This window comes from Umbelopsis ramanniana (assembly GCF_025399195.1).
Source record: "Umbelopsis ramanniana AG unplaced genomic scaffold K450scaffold_119, whole genome shotgun sequence".
Taxonomy (NCBI): domain Eukaryota; kingdom Fungi; phylum Mucoromycota; class Umbelopsidomycetes; order Umbelopsidales; family Umbelopsidaceae; genus Umbelopsis; species Umbelopsis ramanniana.
The window spans coordinates 1-17,134 of record NW_026252205.1 but is presented as its reverse complement, the minus strand read 5'-3'; the positions used below and the strand labels follow the sequence as shown (position 1 = coordinate 17,134).

The 17,134-nt window shown below is 43.1% G+C and overlaps 7 protein-coding genes across 7 annotated transcripts; 4 read left to right on the top strand and 3 right to left on the bottom strand.

The window, feature by feature from the left end:
• Nucleotides 1-540: 540 nt before the first annotated feature.
• K450DRAFT_263770 (uncharacterized protein) lies at nucleotides 541-2,155 on the bottom strand. Its single transcript, XM_051592698.1, has 7 exons — nucleotides 2,131-2,155; nucleotides 2,008-2,060; nucleotides 1,839-1,945; nucleotides 1,529-1,765; nucleotides 1,413-1,469; nucleotides 1,247-1,325; nucleotides 541-1,168 (listed from the first exon to the last, which is right to left on the bottom strand). Exons 1-7 carry the CDS (start codon nucleotides 2,144-2,146, stop codon nucleotides 698-700), a joined length of 1,020 nt encoding a protein of 339 aa, XP_051440024.1. The 5' UTR covers nucleotides 2,147-2,155; the 3' UTR covers nucleotides 541-697.
• A 121-nt stretch (nucleotides 2,156-2,276) lies between these two features.
• K450DRAFT_263765 (uncharacterized protein) lies at nucleotides 2,277-3,462 on the top strand. The gene is made up of 3 exons (XM_051592697.1): nucleotides 2,277-2,837; nucleotides 2,900-3,006; nucleotides 3,098-3,462. The coding sequence occupies exons 1-3, from the start codon at nucleotides 2,323-2,325 to the stop codon at nucleotides 3,292-3,294; spliced, it is 819 nt and encodes a 272-aa protein (XP_051440023.1). The 5' UTR covers nucleotides 2,277-2,322; the 3' UTR covers nucleotides 3,295-3,462.
• K450DRAFT_263764 (uncharacterized protein) lies at nucleotides 3,463-3,826 on the top strand. The gene has a single exon (XM_051592696.1). It carries the CDS (start codon nucleotides 3,631-3,633, stop codon nucleotides 3,796-3,798), a length of 168 nt encoding a protein of 55 aa, XP_051440022.1. The 5' UTR covers nucleotides 3,463-3,630; the 3' UTR covers nucleotides 3,799-3,826.
• Nucleotides 3,827-7,734: 3,908 nt separating this feature from the next.
• Nucleotides 7,735-10,651, top strand: K450DRAFT_263757 (uncharacterized protein). Its single transcript, XM_051592695.1, has 7 exons — nucleotides 7,735-8,495; nucleotides 8,565-8,680; nucleotides 8,743-9,104; nucleotides 9,177-9,487; nucleotides 9,563-10,006; nucleotides 10,068-10,125; nucleotides 10,210-10,651. The coding sequence occupies exons 1-7, from the start codon at nucleotides 8,044-8,046 to the stop codon at nucleotides 10,480-10,482; spliced, it is 2,016 nt and encodes a 671-aa protein (XP_051440021.1). The 5' UTR covers nucleotides 7,735-8,043; the 3' UTR covers nucleotides 10,483-10,651.
• A 1-nt stretch (nucleotide 10,652) lies between these two features.
• K450DRAFT_263751 (uncharacterized protein) lies at nucleotides 10,653-13,541 on the bottom strand. The gene is made up of 11 exons (XM_051592694.1): nucleotides 13,201-13,541; nucleotides 13,092-13,124; nucleotides 12,899-13,029; nucleotides 12,729-12,836; nucleotides 12,626-12,650; nucleotides 12,514-12,554; nucleotides 12,279-12,440; nucleotides 11,338-12,212; nucleotides 11,199-11,263; nucleotides 10,945-11,132; nucleotides 10,653-10,868 (listed from the first exon to the last, which is right to left on the bottom strand). The coding sequence occupies exons 2-11, from the start codon at nucleotides 13,109-13,111 to the stop codon at nucleotides 10,744-10,746; spliced, it is 1,740 nt and encodes a 579-aa protein (XP_051440020.1). The 5' UTR covers nucleotides 13,112-13,124; nucleotides 13,201-13,541; the 3' UTR covers nucleotides 10,653-10,743.
• A 655-nt stretch (nucleotides 13,542-14,196) lies between these two features.
• On the top strand, nucleotides 14,197-16,653 carry K450DRAFT_263744 (uncharacterized protein). Its single transcript, XM_051592693.1, has 7 exons — nucleotides 14,197-14,293; nucleotides 14,424-14,561; nucleotides 14,639-14,702; nucleotides 14,774-14,968; nucleotides 15,036-15,367; nucleotides 15,436-16,236; nucleotides 16,319-16,653. Coding segments are annotated over exons 1-7 (1,626 nt in total). The 5' UTR covers nucleotides 14,197-14,291; the 3' UTR covers nucleotides 16,413-16,653.
• A 175-nt stretch (nucleotides 16,654-16,828) lies between these two features.
• K450DRAFT_181455 (uncharacterized protein) lies at nucleotides 16,829-17,134 on the bottom strand (the record flags this gene model as incomplete). Its single annotated transcript, XM_051584366.1, has 1 exon — nucleotides 16,829-17,134. A coding segment is annotated over one exon (306 nt), but the record flags the coding sequence as incomplete, so codon positions are not given.

Genomic DNA, 17,134 nt, shown 5'->3' with positions numbered 1-17,134 from the left:
CGCTGAATACAAGCTATTTCAGACGGTACGGAATTTGTAGTCCAATCATTCTTTGTACTTCGCTGAGAAGGTGGTAGCTACTGATGATATTGTCGTAGGGACTTTACTCGATCATTTGAAAGCAAAATCATACTCTTTGATTTCCGTTTGATTATGTGTCATTATAAACCATGTCAGATAGAATTATAGATCCATAGGTGTCCCCTGAAGCTCTGGTTCCATCTTCTTTCACGTTTTAATTTTTACTGCTAACAATATTTGGATTGTCTGTCAAATTTCGCATTCATAAAAAAATGCAAGCTGACGCAAACCACTTTTCAAACGATTGTATATTGGAAGATATCCGTTTAAATTTTTTGGCAGAGTTCAACATTTTGATACGAAGCTGAACTTATATGATGTCAGCGCTAAAAGGACTGTAAATTCTTCTTTGTGAGCTCTTTCAAAAAAAAAAAAATTAACATCCTTTAAAGCTAACTGTTATCATGTAACATATCACATAAGTATGCTTCACCGTTACTCTGCTGATACACTCTCCAATTCAATGCCGCATAGTTATAGACCCTGTTGTGCAAATACTGTTTAAGAAAAGCTTACAATACAAGATTAAAGCTAACATTCTACAATACATTGGCAAAAAAAATAAAATTAATTAGAAAAGAAGAAGGTATTTCCCAAGGTTTGTTCGCTATAGTTTTCATATGTACAGTTGCCGTAACTCAGAGGTGACTTTGGCTTCTTGTTGTTCTTCCTCTGCTGGCTTCTTCTTCGCCTTTCTCTGTTGCTTCTGTTTCATCTTGGCTTGCATTTTTCGATCGCGTGCTGTGAGCCGCTTACGTTTTCGCTTGTCATCAGCACCACTTTCCTGACTTTGTCCGTCGTGGTCATTTGTAATATCTGGTGTGCCTAAAAGCGGCTTTTCGGGCGAACTAGCAACCTCTTCAGGGGTAGCGGTAACTTCATCCAATTTGGACGGTGACAAGCTGGCGTCCTCTTCAACAGGGTCGTTCTGATACTCCGATTCATACAAAGCTTCAATGGCTTCATCTACGTCCTGATTATGTGTTATAAGCATCTTTCGTACTTGAGAAAGTGTTGCCTGTGGACAGGCATTCAAAACTGTCTTTTCTTTAGCCGTAGGCTCCGAGCTCATACTTCGTTCAATCGGCTAAAAGGGGTTAACATCCTGTCATTAGTCGGAGTAAGAACACCGGTACATGGCCAACAAAATATATGTTCATATTACACGATCTTTTATCTCTGGAGGTCCCTGGGACGGACCATCAATATTGCGCACAGAGCTGTAATGTTCCCAGCTATGGTACCTAAAAATGGATTTTAAAACGTCAATTGCTGCATGCTTCCCCACATTGGTCATGATGAGCTTAATTTTTTTTTTTTTTGACATTTACGCAATATGAAGAGTTTGCCGTAGTTCCTCGGGGTCATCTCCTCCATTAATGATGTATCTGTCAAAAAAGCGTCAGTACAAGAAACCATGTATATTCCATTACTCATGATGACATACATGAATCCCGGCTGGTAGATCTTGATGTCCACCTTCTGCAACTTAGCATAAGCTGCCAGCTCCATATTGCCGCCAAATACACCCAAATTTTCCATATTATCCACATGCCATTGAAATGTTTGGTCATCCTCTACAAACATTTCATAGGATTCTTCGTTCTCACGTAAAAATTGACATACACTCTGTCGGATTTCTGCATGCTGCTTATCGTTACCATGATACTGATCTGATAGTGCTCTGGAAGACAATGGCATTAGATTCAGAGTGATCTGCGTTCAGGGACCATAGCACTTGGAAGAAGTTAAGTCACCGAAAGAGACAGTTGCCATCGCCTGCCATGTCTTTTGTGCAAAATCCTAGTTCTTGCAGTAATCGGCTAAGACCTTGCGTGCCCCATCCGTCGTCTGCCAGAAAATGCTAATACCAGAAGAAAAGTTATAAGCATGATCTAGCTGCATGGCAACAAGAGTTCCACTCACCTTTTGTAATCGGCGGCTACGACGAAGGGTTTGTGGTCCTGCATCCGACGCACCTGCAAACAACTCTTTCAACACTACTACCTCGGCTTCAGTTCCATTCTTAACTGTTATTCATACTTTTACCCTTTCGTCTCCCCATCAATTAAATAGTGTTGCAAAAGAAGAGAATACTGGTCTGAATGTCAGAATGCCAAAAGTGGACCTGACTCGCTTTTCAACTTTGGAAAAACGCTGTTTGTCACTGCCACAAAATCAAAAATGAGTGGGTTGCTGCCCGCTTGGTTTTTTCCTACAGTGACCATTTACCACCGCTGAATGCCCACACCACAGCAAATCCGCATCCTGGAAGAACGAAGGCGGAAAAGAGAAGAGTCTGAACCTGAAGAACATTATAAACCTATTCTGGCGATAGAAGGTCCTAGGTTTCCTGGTTTTCAGTTTCAAAAACCTGCTGCCCCCAAAGCCGGTGAAAATTACTTTTGCATTAATAACGTTCCGGTATGGTTATCAGATTCACGACAAGACATGTATGAGGAGGAACAAGATCATGTTATACGGACAGCGTCCAGTTTGTGGGACTGTGGTGTCATCCTCGCAAAGTATTTAGAGAAACATCCCACATTGGTATGCGGCAAGCGTGTCATCGAACTAGGTGCCGGAAAAGCACTGCCATCCATTGCAGCGGCAGCTCTTGGGGCTCGGGTTGTGATTACTGATGCTGCTGATGCCATCAATGCAGCACACCATGTGGCAGATATCAATGACTTGCATGTCAATGGTCGGGGGCCTGGCTGGATAGAGAGTATTCAGCCATTAGATTGGCTTCATAGGTAAGGTTTGTAATATTGTTATTGAATGGTAAGTCACTTTCATTAAACACAACGCTTTGCAGAGAAAAAGACTTAGAAAAGCTCTCGCAACCTCCTTTTGATGTTGTGTTGTGCTCTGATGTTGTGTGGGTGGAATATTTAGTGCCTCATTTGGTGCAAACCATGGCTGGTAAGACCAAGCAACTTTTTGTTGAGTACTCACAACCGCATCCTGAAATAAAGCACTAATACCTCGCCTCTTGCTTTTATCTTTGCTGTAGAATTACCTCTTGCGCCAAATGGAGTCATCTTGCTGGCGCATCAAACTCGATCTCTAAGAATCGATAACATATTGTTTGAATCTCTACAAACGCAGGGCTTCATGTTTACTAAAATAGAAGAATATGAACTGCATCCAGATTATACAAAGAATGGTGTCTGTATTTGGAGAATATACCGAAAATTATGCCATACCTAATCATAGACGTTGAGGTATGTATATGTATATAATGAATAAAGAGGTACCTCAGAATTATGTACAGTAGAAAGAGAAGGACACATGGAAAAAAGAATGTAGAAATACTACATTGTATATGATGGTCTAGGCCCTAAATCTGCGCCTGAGCTCCTTTGACGAAGATGACGGTGTCGATGCGATCGGTGATTTTTGTCGTTACTGAATGGTACCTTATCTAGACCAGACGTGACAGTTTGCAAACTGGCGCGTTTGACAGCCTTATCACGCTCCACCAGGTATTCAGTGTAGGTTGTCCAAAGAGTGCGAGGGAAGATAACGACAGCGCGAATCCACTTGATGATTCGGATGATGACCCACACTAGGAAAGCAATAACTAAAATCGAGTATATCAGTCAACAGAAATTTTCCAAATCATCATTCACTCCGGCAAAGGTTACTTACATGCTAGAACATATGAGAGCCAAGCATATCCCATGTCCAGCCAAGGACTTTTGGCTCGATTAGCGAGGATAGATTCTACCTCAACTTCTAGAATTTTTAACTTGAAAGGTGTCAGAGTTAAACGTTAAGCGTATGGAACCGTTTGTTGCATAATGAATACTTACAGAGGAGTAGTCGTCTTCTGGGATATCATGCAGAATGGTGGGCATTCGGTCTGAAGTATTATTCATATCAGTTTGGATACCCTTAATCAAGTTCTCAGTCTCATACAGGATTTGCTGAAAACTATCCATTTCGCTTCGCAATGCATTAATGCCAAGTCTGACTTCTTCCTGTCGATAATCAAATGGACTGACAGAGCGGTAAGGTACATTGTTGAGAAGCAGTGAGGGTGCTCGTTGAAGATCGTGACCGATGTTGCTAATAGAACTTTCTCTCGATCTTGATGGAGAATGGGTAGATGACGAGTAGACACTATCTGTTTCGGTGCTATTAAGCAGTAGCCGTTCCCCTTCTGGCTTGATGGGGAGGAATAATCCACCACTGCCAACTGAGCTACTAGGGCTAGGATTGTTTTTGTCACTGTAATCATTACTATCATCAAGTACCAGCTCTTGGATAGCTTGTCGATGTTCCAAATAGAACGCCTGTGAAGCAGGTTTAGCACTATGGAAGTATTTGATTCAATGATAAAGAGCTTTATTTATCTTACCTTGGCTTCTTGAGATAGGGACTTTGCCTTTTGCAGTTCTATCTCCACATGCTGCATATTTTCTACCAAGATCGGCTCATACCTAAGAGTGAGGGGATCGATTAGACGGCCATAGTAAGGTTTGCAATGCTAAACTATCCAACAAGGCATACCTTTCATAGTCTTGATCCGGATCACCTAACATGGAGACGTGTAGATCAACTAGCATGCCTACAGATAGAAAACTATCAGTCACATTCATTGACTCCCAGTATTGCACTACTTGCCTTTGACTTACCATTTGTATTGGGTATGCTGAGACTGACGTTCAAAAGTTTGATAAACTCAATATCATCCTTGTCACTAGCCTCCACAATAACTAAGTAGAACCTGAGTCAGACAAAGCCTCTCTTTACGTCTGAAATGGCATACTTTTCATGCACCCACCTATTTTATCTTCTGCCTTACTATCGGACATGGTGTTTTCGTCGTCAGATTTATTATCGTCGTTCTTGTCATTCGAATTGTCCTCAGTGTCTGCTTCAGATTCAGTGACTACATCAGCTTCAGAAGCAGCATCTGCTGTATGGATGGAATCTGCTACATCCACCGAGCTTTCTTCATCGTCTCGTTTCTTTTCCTTAGCATAGGTGATTTCAGCTTTGTCCATCGCCTTGTACTGTTGGATCATATTGTGTACTTCAGGCGGAATGTCATTATACGGTAACGTCAGCTTCACAATGTGTCTCTCTTCCTCATCTTGATCTTGAGGTATGGTAGGTGACCCTTGGTCACTTTCCTCGCTACGCGGCTGATTTGGTATGATGCTACCCTCAAAATCACTTGCAGATTGGAGATCCAAACTGTCGTCTTGATCGCTGCTATAGTTTGCCATCTCACGAAGTCTCTGTTCTTGTAATGCAACGCGTGTTGCCAACGACGGTTGAGGTGAAATACTGGCTGATGGATGCTCCCGCCTACGGTCTTCTTCTTCTTGAGAGTTTGGAGATATCCTTGGAGACTTGGTCTAACGAATATGATAAAGTCAATATTAAAAAAAAAATCCCTATATCAAAAGCATTCTGTATCAGTATGAAGCATACCGTAGATTCTGATTCCTTCTTCAGAAAGTGTCGAATCCCTAGACCCTTCCTGCTACGAGTGTGCCCTTTGCTATCACTCTCGTTACTGTCGCTCTCATATTCACTGTTATGTGCACTACGAACAAAAGGGAGTCTATGTCCTCTACTGTAACCATCATACAACGGATCTGTGTCGGAATGAATTGGTCCATTTTTTCGATGGTGTTTATCATGCCAAATTCCAAAATGGCGATGGCTACCTCTTGATGATGCTCGCAGACTATCAAATGAATGACGGCGAGAGCTGAGTCGTGGTCGCTTCTTTGAATCTGCCGAAGATAGCTCCCCCTCGCTTACATCGGCACTTGGAAACGGGTCTGGGGTGCCCAGTGGTTGTGGAGTGGGAACTGGTAAGACATCCATGGTCGATAGCGATCGACGATGGCCACGTGGGCCACTGACATGTCGATCAATGGGGACCAGCAGCGTTTGTCCAAAGTGTAACGGACGATCATTGAAAGTGCTATCACTATGATTGGATAATTGAGGAGATAACTCTCTGTCTTTCGTAGGTGACATTTGAGTGAATCGTAAATATTCGTCATTACGGTAGCGCTTTTTGACTTCAGCATCAGCATCTGCTTTCATCTTGAGTTTTCCCTTATCCTTTTTGAAGAATGGTTTGGACCATGACTTCCGTTTTTCAGTGAATTCCTTTCCTTCCTCTTCGTCCTTGGCCATACTTTCAAAGCCAAGGTCCGTATAGTTGTTTAGCTTCGGAGATTGGGGCGGGGTAGATGCCGGTGATAAAGATGGGGATACCGAACTAATGCCTTTTCGTTGCGCAAACGATAATCCAGATGGTCCAGCCTTCACTGCTTCTTTAAGAGTCATAAGTGTATCGCCTTGCGAGTGATCCATTAGCCCGCTGGGTATATTGAGCTGTTGCTCCTTGTCCATATTGAGATCCTGCTCTGGTTGAATTTTTTTCGCGGTCTTTGACGCTTTTTCCAATTGTGCTTTTCGCCATCGCATATCAGACACAATTTCGTCAGTGGAAACATACCATGGATCCAGTAAAGGTATATATCGATCATCTTGAAAGCCATCATATGTTTCTCTGTCTTCCAGCCTTAGTGGTCGGTGCTTCATCACATCAAGTGGGTTATAAACCTCCCCATCATTTATAATGTCGGCAATAACCGCATAGCGGCGCTCGATGGAGGCCCGCAAATGCCTGGCTGCTGTTTTTGTTCTTTCACTAGGTTTGAATGGCGGCTTTAACTGTCCTATAAAAATGGTACCCACATCAGCATTTTGTTATCAAACCAGGCCAATAACATTAGATAAGAAGATTGCTTACTCGAATTTGATGTATTCCTAACCAAAGACTTTTGTTTTGTAGTGTCTGAGCGACCGGTTGTCATCTCTGTCAATTTGAAAATATCTCCTTTTAGAGTGTCTAGAAGGTCAGTGCTACTTGATGAGCCAATTTTCTTTGGTGCTGAACATTGACATTAGTAGATTTTCATGGCAAATGTACATATGTGATAATAGGTACATACCAGAGGCACGGGTAGGATCACGATATTCTTTGTCCTCCTGCTTTCGTCTAGGTTCCTTGGACAATCGTTTTGAAGACTTTCTATCCACATTCGGAGACATACTACCAATTTCTGAACCAGAAGCTTCCTGCAGCCAGCTCTTATTCTTATCGAGTGAGAAAGGCTTTGATAAGCTTTCGGCCGATGGTGCCCGGCTGGACGACGTTGACGGAGTTGGAGAATAGCCCGCGGACGAACTAGAGCGAGCTCTCCGCTTGGTGGAAGCTGTCCGGTCAGGAAAGAATGGTGAATCGGAGGCCTCACTTTCAGAAAAAGGTTGAGGAGACGATAGGTATGGTGAGGTGGAAAAAAATGAGTGCGATTTCTTGTGTATAGCATCGGTTGGTTTTGGCCGACGGCGGGTGTCTGTATCCGTCGTTGATGATGTGGAAGGATGCTTCAGGGGCATTTGAACAGTTTGCCGCAAATGCTGAAGCTCATTGAGATGCCGGCTGGGATCTGGCCAGTTCTCTTCTGCTTCGTCACTTTTGACTTGGCTCATTGATTGTGCATGGGTTAGCCAGAGCAAGAACCTTGGAAATCCAAGTGCTGCGATTTCACGTGATGGGCTTTAAAAAAAGTCCATGGTAAAGGCCACTTTGGCCCGCTAATAACCTTTGAGAGGTCCCCCCACTAACACAATCTCTTTACAATCATTCGAGACAAGCTAGTACCGCCGTCGTCTGCAGCCGTTAGACGCTCGCAAGATCGCCCACCTGCCGTCGAGTACCACACTGCTTTGTCCTCCATCGACCCTCTCGTCAGACCGCCATCACCGTCCGAAAGCAGCAATTCCAACACTCCCGAGGAAGTCAAGCACTTGGCTCCACCAAAAGATCAAAACTACGAGAGCGGCTTTGCTTCTGCTTCATCTGTTGAAGAGAATTCTTTCTCAATCGCCACACGTAGGAGACGGCCGGTTGTAGAGCCCATGATAGCGAAACTGGATCCATGGCGGATCGAAGACGATGGCGAAGAGATTCTCGATGTGTCTGCCGGAGAGCGCATCATATGGATTATCTCTGCATTATGGGCAGCCAAAAGATTATATGATACCCAGGCTATTGTTCAAAATGATACACCGACTTTTCTGGCCCGATCGCTTGTTGTGTTCACCTGCCTCTCTTTCCTTGCCACGTTGCTCAGCTTTCGAGCAAAGCCGAAATCGGCATCGGATATTTCCTCTTCATACTCATCAGATGATGCTGATGGCGATGTAAACATAGAAAAGGTTGTGGATTCTCCTTCAAGGAAAAGGCGAACACATGATGCCAGGCCTTTCAACGGCCGGAATGGATCAGCATCTTCAGAAAAAGTCACAAAGCTCAGAGACACAAGGGTTGGTCGCAGTCGTTTATTTGGGAAAAGCAGAGCATGTTTTAGGTACGTTCAATTTTTCTATTCTTCAATAGGGTATATGTGCCAAATATGAAGCTGATCCTACCCGTACAGGAGTGGCGCTGATGATGGTGCTCTTTGCGGTATTCTGTTGACTCCACTGCTAGCTTCTGCCAAATATGCCAGCACTGCTAGCAATGTTACGGATGAGAAGGATACGACGAATGACTGTAGGTTATAATCCTCTAGCTTATTGACCGGATATCAGCCGTTACTGACTAGTGTTTGTTAGTGGCGTACTACCATGCCGTTTTTGAACTTGTTCTACTGTTTGGTATAATCAGTACCTTCCATATTCACGCAAGTTACTTTATGCGCCCGTTTCGTCGACTAAGTCTCAAGTATGGTGTGCTTGTCTCCACCTTGATAATATCGAGTGGATTAACGGTTGTGCTGGTTCGATTCATACCGTTTACAACGATATTGCAAACTCTTCCTCTCGGTTATGTACTGATGCATATCATCATATTCCAACTCAACCTTTATTTGTGCGCAACAGCACTAAGAAGAAGCTTTACGTTTGGTGAGATGTGTCTAATTGCACAGGCCGGTACCTTTCTTGTTATGAACGCAACTACTATATTAATGTGTAAAGTGAGTAACCCATGCTTACATATGTTAAACATTATATCCTTGCTATTGTATCCACTAACCTGAGTGTTATAGTTCATGCCAAACCATTTACCTCGCTTTATTTCTGGAAATGGCAAGTTATCGCCAATTAAGGTGCTCGGTCATGCCGTTATCCTTGGCATCCTTTTCATTGGCCTAATAACTTATCCTATCCTCTGGCACTCTCGAAGTCTTGCACAAAGACGGTATTGGAAGACCTTATCGACTGGAAATACACGACAGTCCTCCCTTCGTCAACGCAAAATTCTAACTGCCCTGAGCATATATCTCATCACAGCACTGGCAGTCATCTTTTTGATTTCCCCTCTTTGCACTTCATTGCTAGGAGAAAACGCATTTCTATGGTAGGTTCGGTTGGGATACTGTCTACAAAATAAGTTCATTTGAGACTGATCATGCCATTTGTCCCAATCATCCAGGACTGTAAAATACGTGTTCATGTCACCTCCGCGTATAACGTTATGCTTGTTCTGGGCTATAGCTATCGCAATTACAGTCGTTATTTGGGTACTTGTCCTTGATGTGCATGACTCACCGCAGTCTGCTCACGTTGGTACTCAGCCGGCGACAGTGAAGCAGTTAACAAGTAGCTTAAACAAGAAGAGAAAATTATTCCATGCGCTTGCAGTGGTTATGTTTGTTCCTGGACTGCTCTACGAGCCAGCATTCCTACAACTCGCTTTCTCGGTTGCTCTAGGCGCATTTATATACTTGGAGTACTTGCGTTTTTTTGCGGTTTGGCCGTATGGCAAAAGTATCCACATTTTCTTGACTGAATTTATTGACAGTCGGGATCTCGGACCTGTCATTTTAAGTCATGTTTATCTTTTACTTGGATGTGCTGAATCCGTCTGGTTAGAAGGGTATGGAATTTTAAACATTTGAAAGGAATAGAAATCACTGTCTCTAACTATTTGGCCTTAGATCGAGCGTCTTGGCTAGTCTCTCTGGTATCCTTACCCTCGGCTTTGGAGATGCTATGGTAAGCACATACTCATTATTTAGATGTCATTGCTGGAGTATCTAACAAGAGTTTTAAACTTTACTTCCCTTTCCTGCTAATTAGGCATCCATTGTTGGCAAGCGCTTCGGTCGAATCCGATGGTTCCGTAGCCACAAAACAATCGAAGGAACTTTAGCATTTGTCCTCAGTGTCTTGTTTGGTTCAGGACTTATCTTATATACCATGTCGCCTCTTTCTCTTAAATTTGATGCGAATGTCTGGGGATGGTACACTATTGTGGTCTCCATGACTGGTTTGATGGAGGCATTCTCTACGCAAAATGATAACCTTGTGGTTCCCCTGTTCATGTTCGCCTTAATAGAATTAGCATACTAAAATATACAATATACGTTCAGACGTAGAGCCTTTCAGTAACATCATGTGTGGAGTAAAAACAAAAAGAAATACAATACAGTTGATGCGCTGGCTAGTACGTTATTAGAACCAAAAACGATATGCTCAATGATTGCTATGAAAAAGACAGGCTATGTTTCAATACAGTGATATTTTAACATGAGATCAGAAGATGGTTTAGCTACACATGCACTGTAGACAGTAATAGGTAAACAAGATAAAAAAAAAAAGAAGGCTAGATAATTATACATTAGCGGTAAGGTCAACGGCATTAGCATATTCTTCGATGTTTGACAAGATACGTTGAGTGACATTCTCCGGCTTATTCGAAACGATCCGCAGTAAGTCTCCTATCATCTCCCAGTTACCTGATGGTACAAAAGCATTCAAAGGTAAGTCGCATTACTTCGTTATGCCATTGAATAATGACTTTTTTGTACATACCTAGTAGATTAACGTGATCAGACGCTTTTGGGCCGCCGCGGACATCCAGGGCACTATCACTGGCCTCATGCACGTACTCTCTGGCAATGATGGGACTGCGACCAGGGTTATACAAATCTGCGTATTTGGTCCATCCACCAGAAGGCGCACTCATGTATCCCAATGAAAGAAGAGGAACCGTTCCGTCGCTTAATATATACAATTGGTAAGTAAAGTGGCCCTAGAATTGAACTGTTATGTAAAATTTTACTCACCCGTTACCAAACCGAACACCTGTTCGGATGTTCTCGTCCGGCCTGTTCACCGTGCTATCAATGAACTGCGATTAAAAAAAAAGCAAGCCATTAGAAGCAGGCAAAGTCTTTATCATATCAGAAGCAGATAATTTCATACCAAGCTTGATGGTTGATCATCAATTGTTTCTATGGCGGTTTCTTTGTCACCAGTTTTGCGTTTGAAAGCACGGAACAGGCGTTCCAACATCTTGTCGTCTTTCAGTACGTCTTCAGTACTTTTTTCGGCTTCGGTTACAACACACTGTTCGTTGCTGCCAGCATTGCAAACGGTTTTGGTGCCGTCGGATTTGCCATAGTAGTAACTTCGCTCAGTTTCTACGCCAACACCATACATGCAATATATCTTCATGTTAGGCGCATTGGGAAGCTGTGATTCCAATGGGTTTGCCCATTTGGTGTGATCGTCGTCATTCTTCGCCAACTGTTTCTTGTTGGTGTTTATACCATATGAGTAATTTAATCTGAGTTGATCATTGAATTCCTGAGATGTGGATTGATACAATAGTTCTATACTTGACTTTGATGTGTAGTTTGAGGTCTTGAAGGAATCGTATTTGGGGATTTCGCTAGTGGCGTTCAAGTCTTTGGCTTCTTCAGCGAATGTAATCATTGCTCCGTATGAAACGCCTGTCGATTCTGGGTTGACGCTATCGTCGGGTGCCCATGTCAAATTACCCCAAACTTGGTCACCACCTTTGGGCAACATTGAGGATCCGCCTGCCCATGTTCTAATCAAGTCTGCGCGTTCACGTCGAGAAAAGAATTTTTCAAGCAAGTAGGTTCCAAAGCTACCAAGCTGCATGGTGTCACGGGTTTCGCCAGAAAGCATGAAGGCCAAAGCTTTAGGCACACCAATCATAGGTCCGGCAATGTTGGCGAACGCTTCAATATGGTTTTCTGTCCATGATTTACCACCGTGTCCGCCATTCGGACTTTCTGCCCATTTTAAAAAGTATGGGAAAAGTGTAGATCCTAAAGATCATATTTTCAGTATTTGATTATTTCGATACTGATGAACAAACGGTCCACATTACTCACCCATAGAATGCGCCATGACAACCGTCTTTTTTCCATGAATCTGTTTGTACATTTCGATTTGTGTTTTCAATTTGGTGAAGAACTTGTCTCGAACCTCAAGATTGTGATAAGAAAGTCGCCAGTCATAACTTGCAAGGTACATCATGTTAGAGTCATAGCCAACTGTGAATCAGTTTTAAAAGTGTCAGTGTCTGATTTGAAAAAAGTTGTGACACCGGTGCCTGGTTCCACTTACTAGCCGCAAGATTCTCAATGATCTTTGCCCACACCCAGTATCTATAAGGCAATGCTAGAGTTGGTAAGCATGTCTAGTAGCAAACTGGACAAAAAAAGTTACTGCGCTTTACCCTGTTACGAAATAATCAGCTGCATCTAGACCTGATAGTATAATTTCGTCATTATCTCATGGTCACCTCGAAAATGACAGATCAATCACTTTTTGCTAAATACCTTGAGCCGCACGTAGTCTGATACCCTCGGGATCAAGTCCTGTAACAGGATCTAGCTTCAAGTGCTGGGTCCAGCATGCCTTATCAAACAACACCGCCTTGAACATCGCTGTATGTCGTAAATTAGTCAATCATAGTCTCATTCCAGCATTATAATTCTCCTAAACTCACTTGTTGTGCCCCACATTCGCTTTCTGAAGTAGTTTTGCGAGCAATTGGAAGTACTCCAGCTTTCTAAACCAGTTGATACAATACCAGGTAGTAGGACAACAGGAAAGTGGGGACTGAGATCGAACTCCTCTCTATGGGAAATTCATCAGCCGAGAGGATTGGCTTATACACCCCCTATATTCAATTCACTTACTTGACTTGAAGACCGGGCATAAATGGCTGCTCACTTGCAGGGACGGGTTTGATGTAGCTAGTCATGTTTCCGAAAAGTTCATCCATAAGGTCCGAGTTCGGTATCTTACTTGAAATGTCCATATCAGCGATATACATGGCCACAAAGTCTTGAAACTCGCTAATATGAGACTGTGCCATTGGAGTAGATCCAACCCCAAAAGCAGCTAAAATGCCAATAGACAAGCCCAAAGCAAAGTGGAAGATTCGCTTCCGATACCAAGGTTGGGGACTCTCGCTCAAAGATTGCGAATCAGCTAGTATATCTTCGGGTGAAAGTGCATTCTGATCTAGGGCATCTTCAGTATCTTTGGTAAGATCTGCTGGTCTTGATTTGCCGTTATTAGAGCCTTTGGTCGTATTGCCCTTAGCCCGTCGTCGGATTGGCATTACTTCCTTTTCAAGAGCAAAGTGTTGAACTGACAGGGATTTTCGGCGACGACGTGCATTACAACAGTCACATGGGTAAATGATTTCCTTCTTGTTGTGTCCAAAAATGTCAACTAAAGGCTCTTGGAAGGGCAAGTCATGAAGAACGATTTCCATCATGATGTTCTTTACCTTCATGAATGCATTTAATGCAATTTTAATCTCTGTTTATCTAGTTGTGAAAAGTTGTAGATATTCCATGATACGAGGAATGAAAAAAAAAAAAGGTACCGTAGTGGCAAAAACAATATACCAATTATGGAATACCAACATGCCGGTTTGTCGTGGCAGGCTGTCGGAAGAACCATTCAGCAATCATTCTGACGGTCACCGTCAAAAACACAGTAGTTGGTACATAGAGATATCCATCGCTCGATGAATCAGCATAATTTAAAGTGGCAGCGTGGAATTCATATCTTCAGCTTCCCGAATTGCACGCTTCAGCTGTTCTCAGAAAACGTAAGGGCTCTACAGAACTTCAGTAAATCACACCTCTTGAGGTTGTATGAAGCTTTTATAGAGTTCTTTTTCAAGATTCAATGGAGGCTGCTTCATGTTTGTCAGAACTTATAACATTTTCACCTTCCAGATAATTTTTGTGACATATTTAAATTTCATTCACAGCCGATGATCTCAGCGTTTAACCAGTTATTGCTCAAGCGACTCAAAAAAAAGTCGCGCGTTCCAAGTCGTCCTACAGATCTCGGCTGCTCGTCAATCAAAACTATAAGAAATGTTTGTATCTCATCAATGGCCCTGATCGGCTCCATCTCTGTAGATGACGATCAGTGCTGCAATTCTATTGTCTAGCCAGTTGCTAGTTGGATCTTGCCGTATGTTGACATGCCCTTCATCTATTTTTCAGGGCCTCCGCAATTCAGGCGATCAACCCCAATTCCGAGGTTGCCCGACGAGGACAAGCTCTTCAAATGAACATTACAGCTGCCATTGGCTTGCAAGATGTTCTCAAGTCCAATCTCGGTCCCAAAGGTACCATCAAGATGTAAGTCAAGAGAAATACAGTCACCTGTCATTTATCATCTCTGCAAGGTCGAATCACTAATCATCCAATTATAACAGGCTTGTAGATGGCGCAGGAGCTATCAAGCTCACTAAGGATGGTAAAGTTCTTTTATCAGAAATGGTACGTTTTTGAATGTTTAGATACGCAGACGACGAGGAGCGCACTAGGTTCTTACACGATTTGTCATATAGCAAATTCAAAATCCTACTGCTGCCATGATTGCCAAGGCTGCCACTGCACAGGATGAAATCACTGGTGATGGAACTACATCTGTTGTTCTTATGGTCGGTGAACTTCTCAAGCAAGCGGAGAGATACGTCTCAGAAGGCCTTCATCCACGCGTTATTACAGAAGGTTATGATCTGGCCAAAAAGGAGGCCTTGGAGGTAAGAATATCTAAGGGCTAAAGTGATTCAGTTGGTCGCAAATCTAACTGATCTTTCCTTTTCTTAGTTCCTTGAGAAATTCAAAACCGTTAAGGAAGATATTGACCGCGAAGCTTTGGTGTCGGTCGCTCGTACATCCCTCCGTACTAAGGTCCACCGTTCTTTGGCCGATTCTTTGACTGAAGCCGTTGTTGATGGTGTTGTTACAATCCACCGTGAAGGCGAGCCCATTGATCTCCACATGGTTGAAGTTATGAAGATGCAACACAGATCTGAAACTGACTCGCGACTCGTTCGTGGTTTGGTACTGGATCACGGTGCTCGCCACCCTGATATGCCCAAGCGTGTTAAGAATGCGTTCATCCTTACACTCAATGTCAGTTTGGAATATGAAAAGAGGTAATGGTTTATCAGATGGGATGGAAATTGTGATATAATGTGGTTAACTAATTGCGGGCCCGTTTCAGTGAAATCAACTCTGGATTCTTCTACTCTACCCCTGAACAACGCGAGAAGCTCGTAGAATCCGAACGAAAGCATGTTGACGACAAAATCCGCAAGATCGTAGAATTCAAGAACACCGTCTGCTCTGGCGAAAACGCTGATAATGGATTTGTGGTTATCAACCAGAAGGGTGTTGACCCTCTTTCTTTGGATATCCTTGCCAAGAACAACATTCTTGCTCTTCGCCGAGCAAAGAGACGCAACATGGAGAGACTTCAGCTTGTTTGCGGTGGTGTTGCTCAGAACTCTGTAGATGATCTTACACCAGATGTTCTTGGTTGGGCCGGTCTTGTGTACGAACACGTCCTTGGAGAAGAGAAGTTCACATTCGTGGAGGAGGTCAAGGACCCCAAGAGTGTCACATTGCTTATCAAGGGACCTAACCCTCACTCCATCACTCAAATCAATGATGCTGTTCGCGATGGTCTCCGAGCTGTCAAGAACGCAATTGAGGATAAATCGCTTGTTGCTGGTGGTGGTGCTTTCCAAGTAGCTTGCTCTCAGCATTTGATTGAGTACAAGAAGCAGGTTAAGGGCCGCGCAAAGATGGGTGTTCAAGCTTTTGCTGATGCTCTCCTCGTTATTCCCAAGGTCTTGGCACAGAACGGTGGTTTCGACGCACAAGATGTGATCGTTGCTCTTCAGGAAGAACATGCTGATGGTCACGTCGTTGGCATTGATCTTCAGACTGGTGAAACGACCGACCCTGTTCTTGAAGGTATTTGGGACAACTATCGAGTACACCGTCACATGCTTCACTCTTGGTAAGTTTAAAAGCAACACTTAAAATCAGCTACTTAATCTGACCATACTTCACATGATATTAATCAACTTGTTTTACTATAGCTCTGTCATTGCTGGCAACTTGCTACTTGTCGACGAAATGATGCGTGCCGGTAGATCATCCCTCAAAGGACCCGAAGGCCCAGGTCCACAATAGACGTTTTTCTTTCACTGTTCCGAATAATCTTGATCCTTTCGTTTAAACATTTCTTAAAAAAAAAAGTATATCAATCATGAAACTTGTACGTAGCCGTAAACAACTTTGACAGGTGTCTTTTATACACAGTTGAGGTTAAGTGGTTTTAAAAAACTTGATCCTTCAATGAAAATCTAAAGCATTGTCTCCTACACTGCGGAATGCATTATATCACACCTTTGTCTGTTGTCAACATAACAAAAGTATAGTTGACGCAACATTGTGAAAGAAATTGGGAAAAAAATTTGCCATTTTAGAGAATATATTTATTTTGGAACAAAATGTGTTTGGCATAACATATTTTTGACATCTTTTTTACGTTGGTAGGAAGGCAATTGAAAAAATAGATATGAGATGAAAATCTAATTGAAATGAATTTATTTCTTGCCAGCCTTGACAGCAGCCTTGGTGGCCTTGGTGGCCTTGTCAACCTTCTCGACGGCCTTGATGACACCGACAGCGACAGTTTGACGCATATCACGGACAGCGAAACGACCAAGAGGAGGGTAGTCAGTGTAAGCTTCGACGCACATGGGCTTGGAAGGAACCATCTTGACGATAGCAGAGTCACCAGACTTGACGAACTTGGGGTTGTCTTCGAGCTTCTTACCGGAACGACGATCGATCTTCTCAACGAGCTCAGCGAACTTGCAGGCAATGTGAGCAGTGTGGCAATCGAGGAC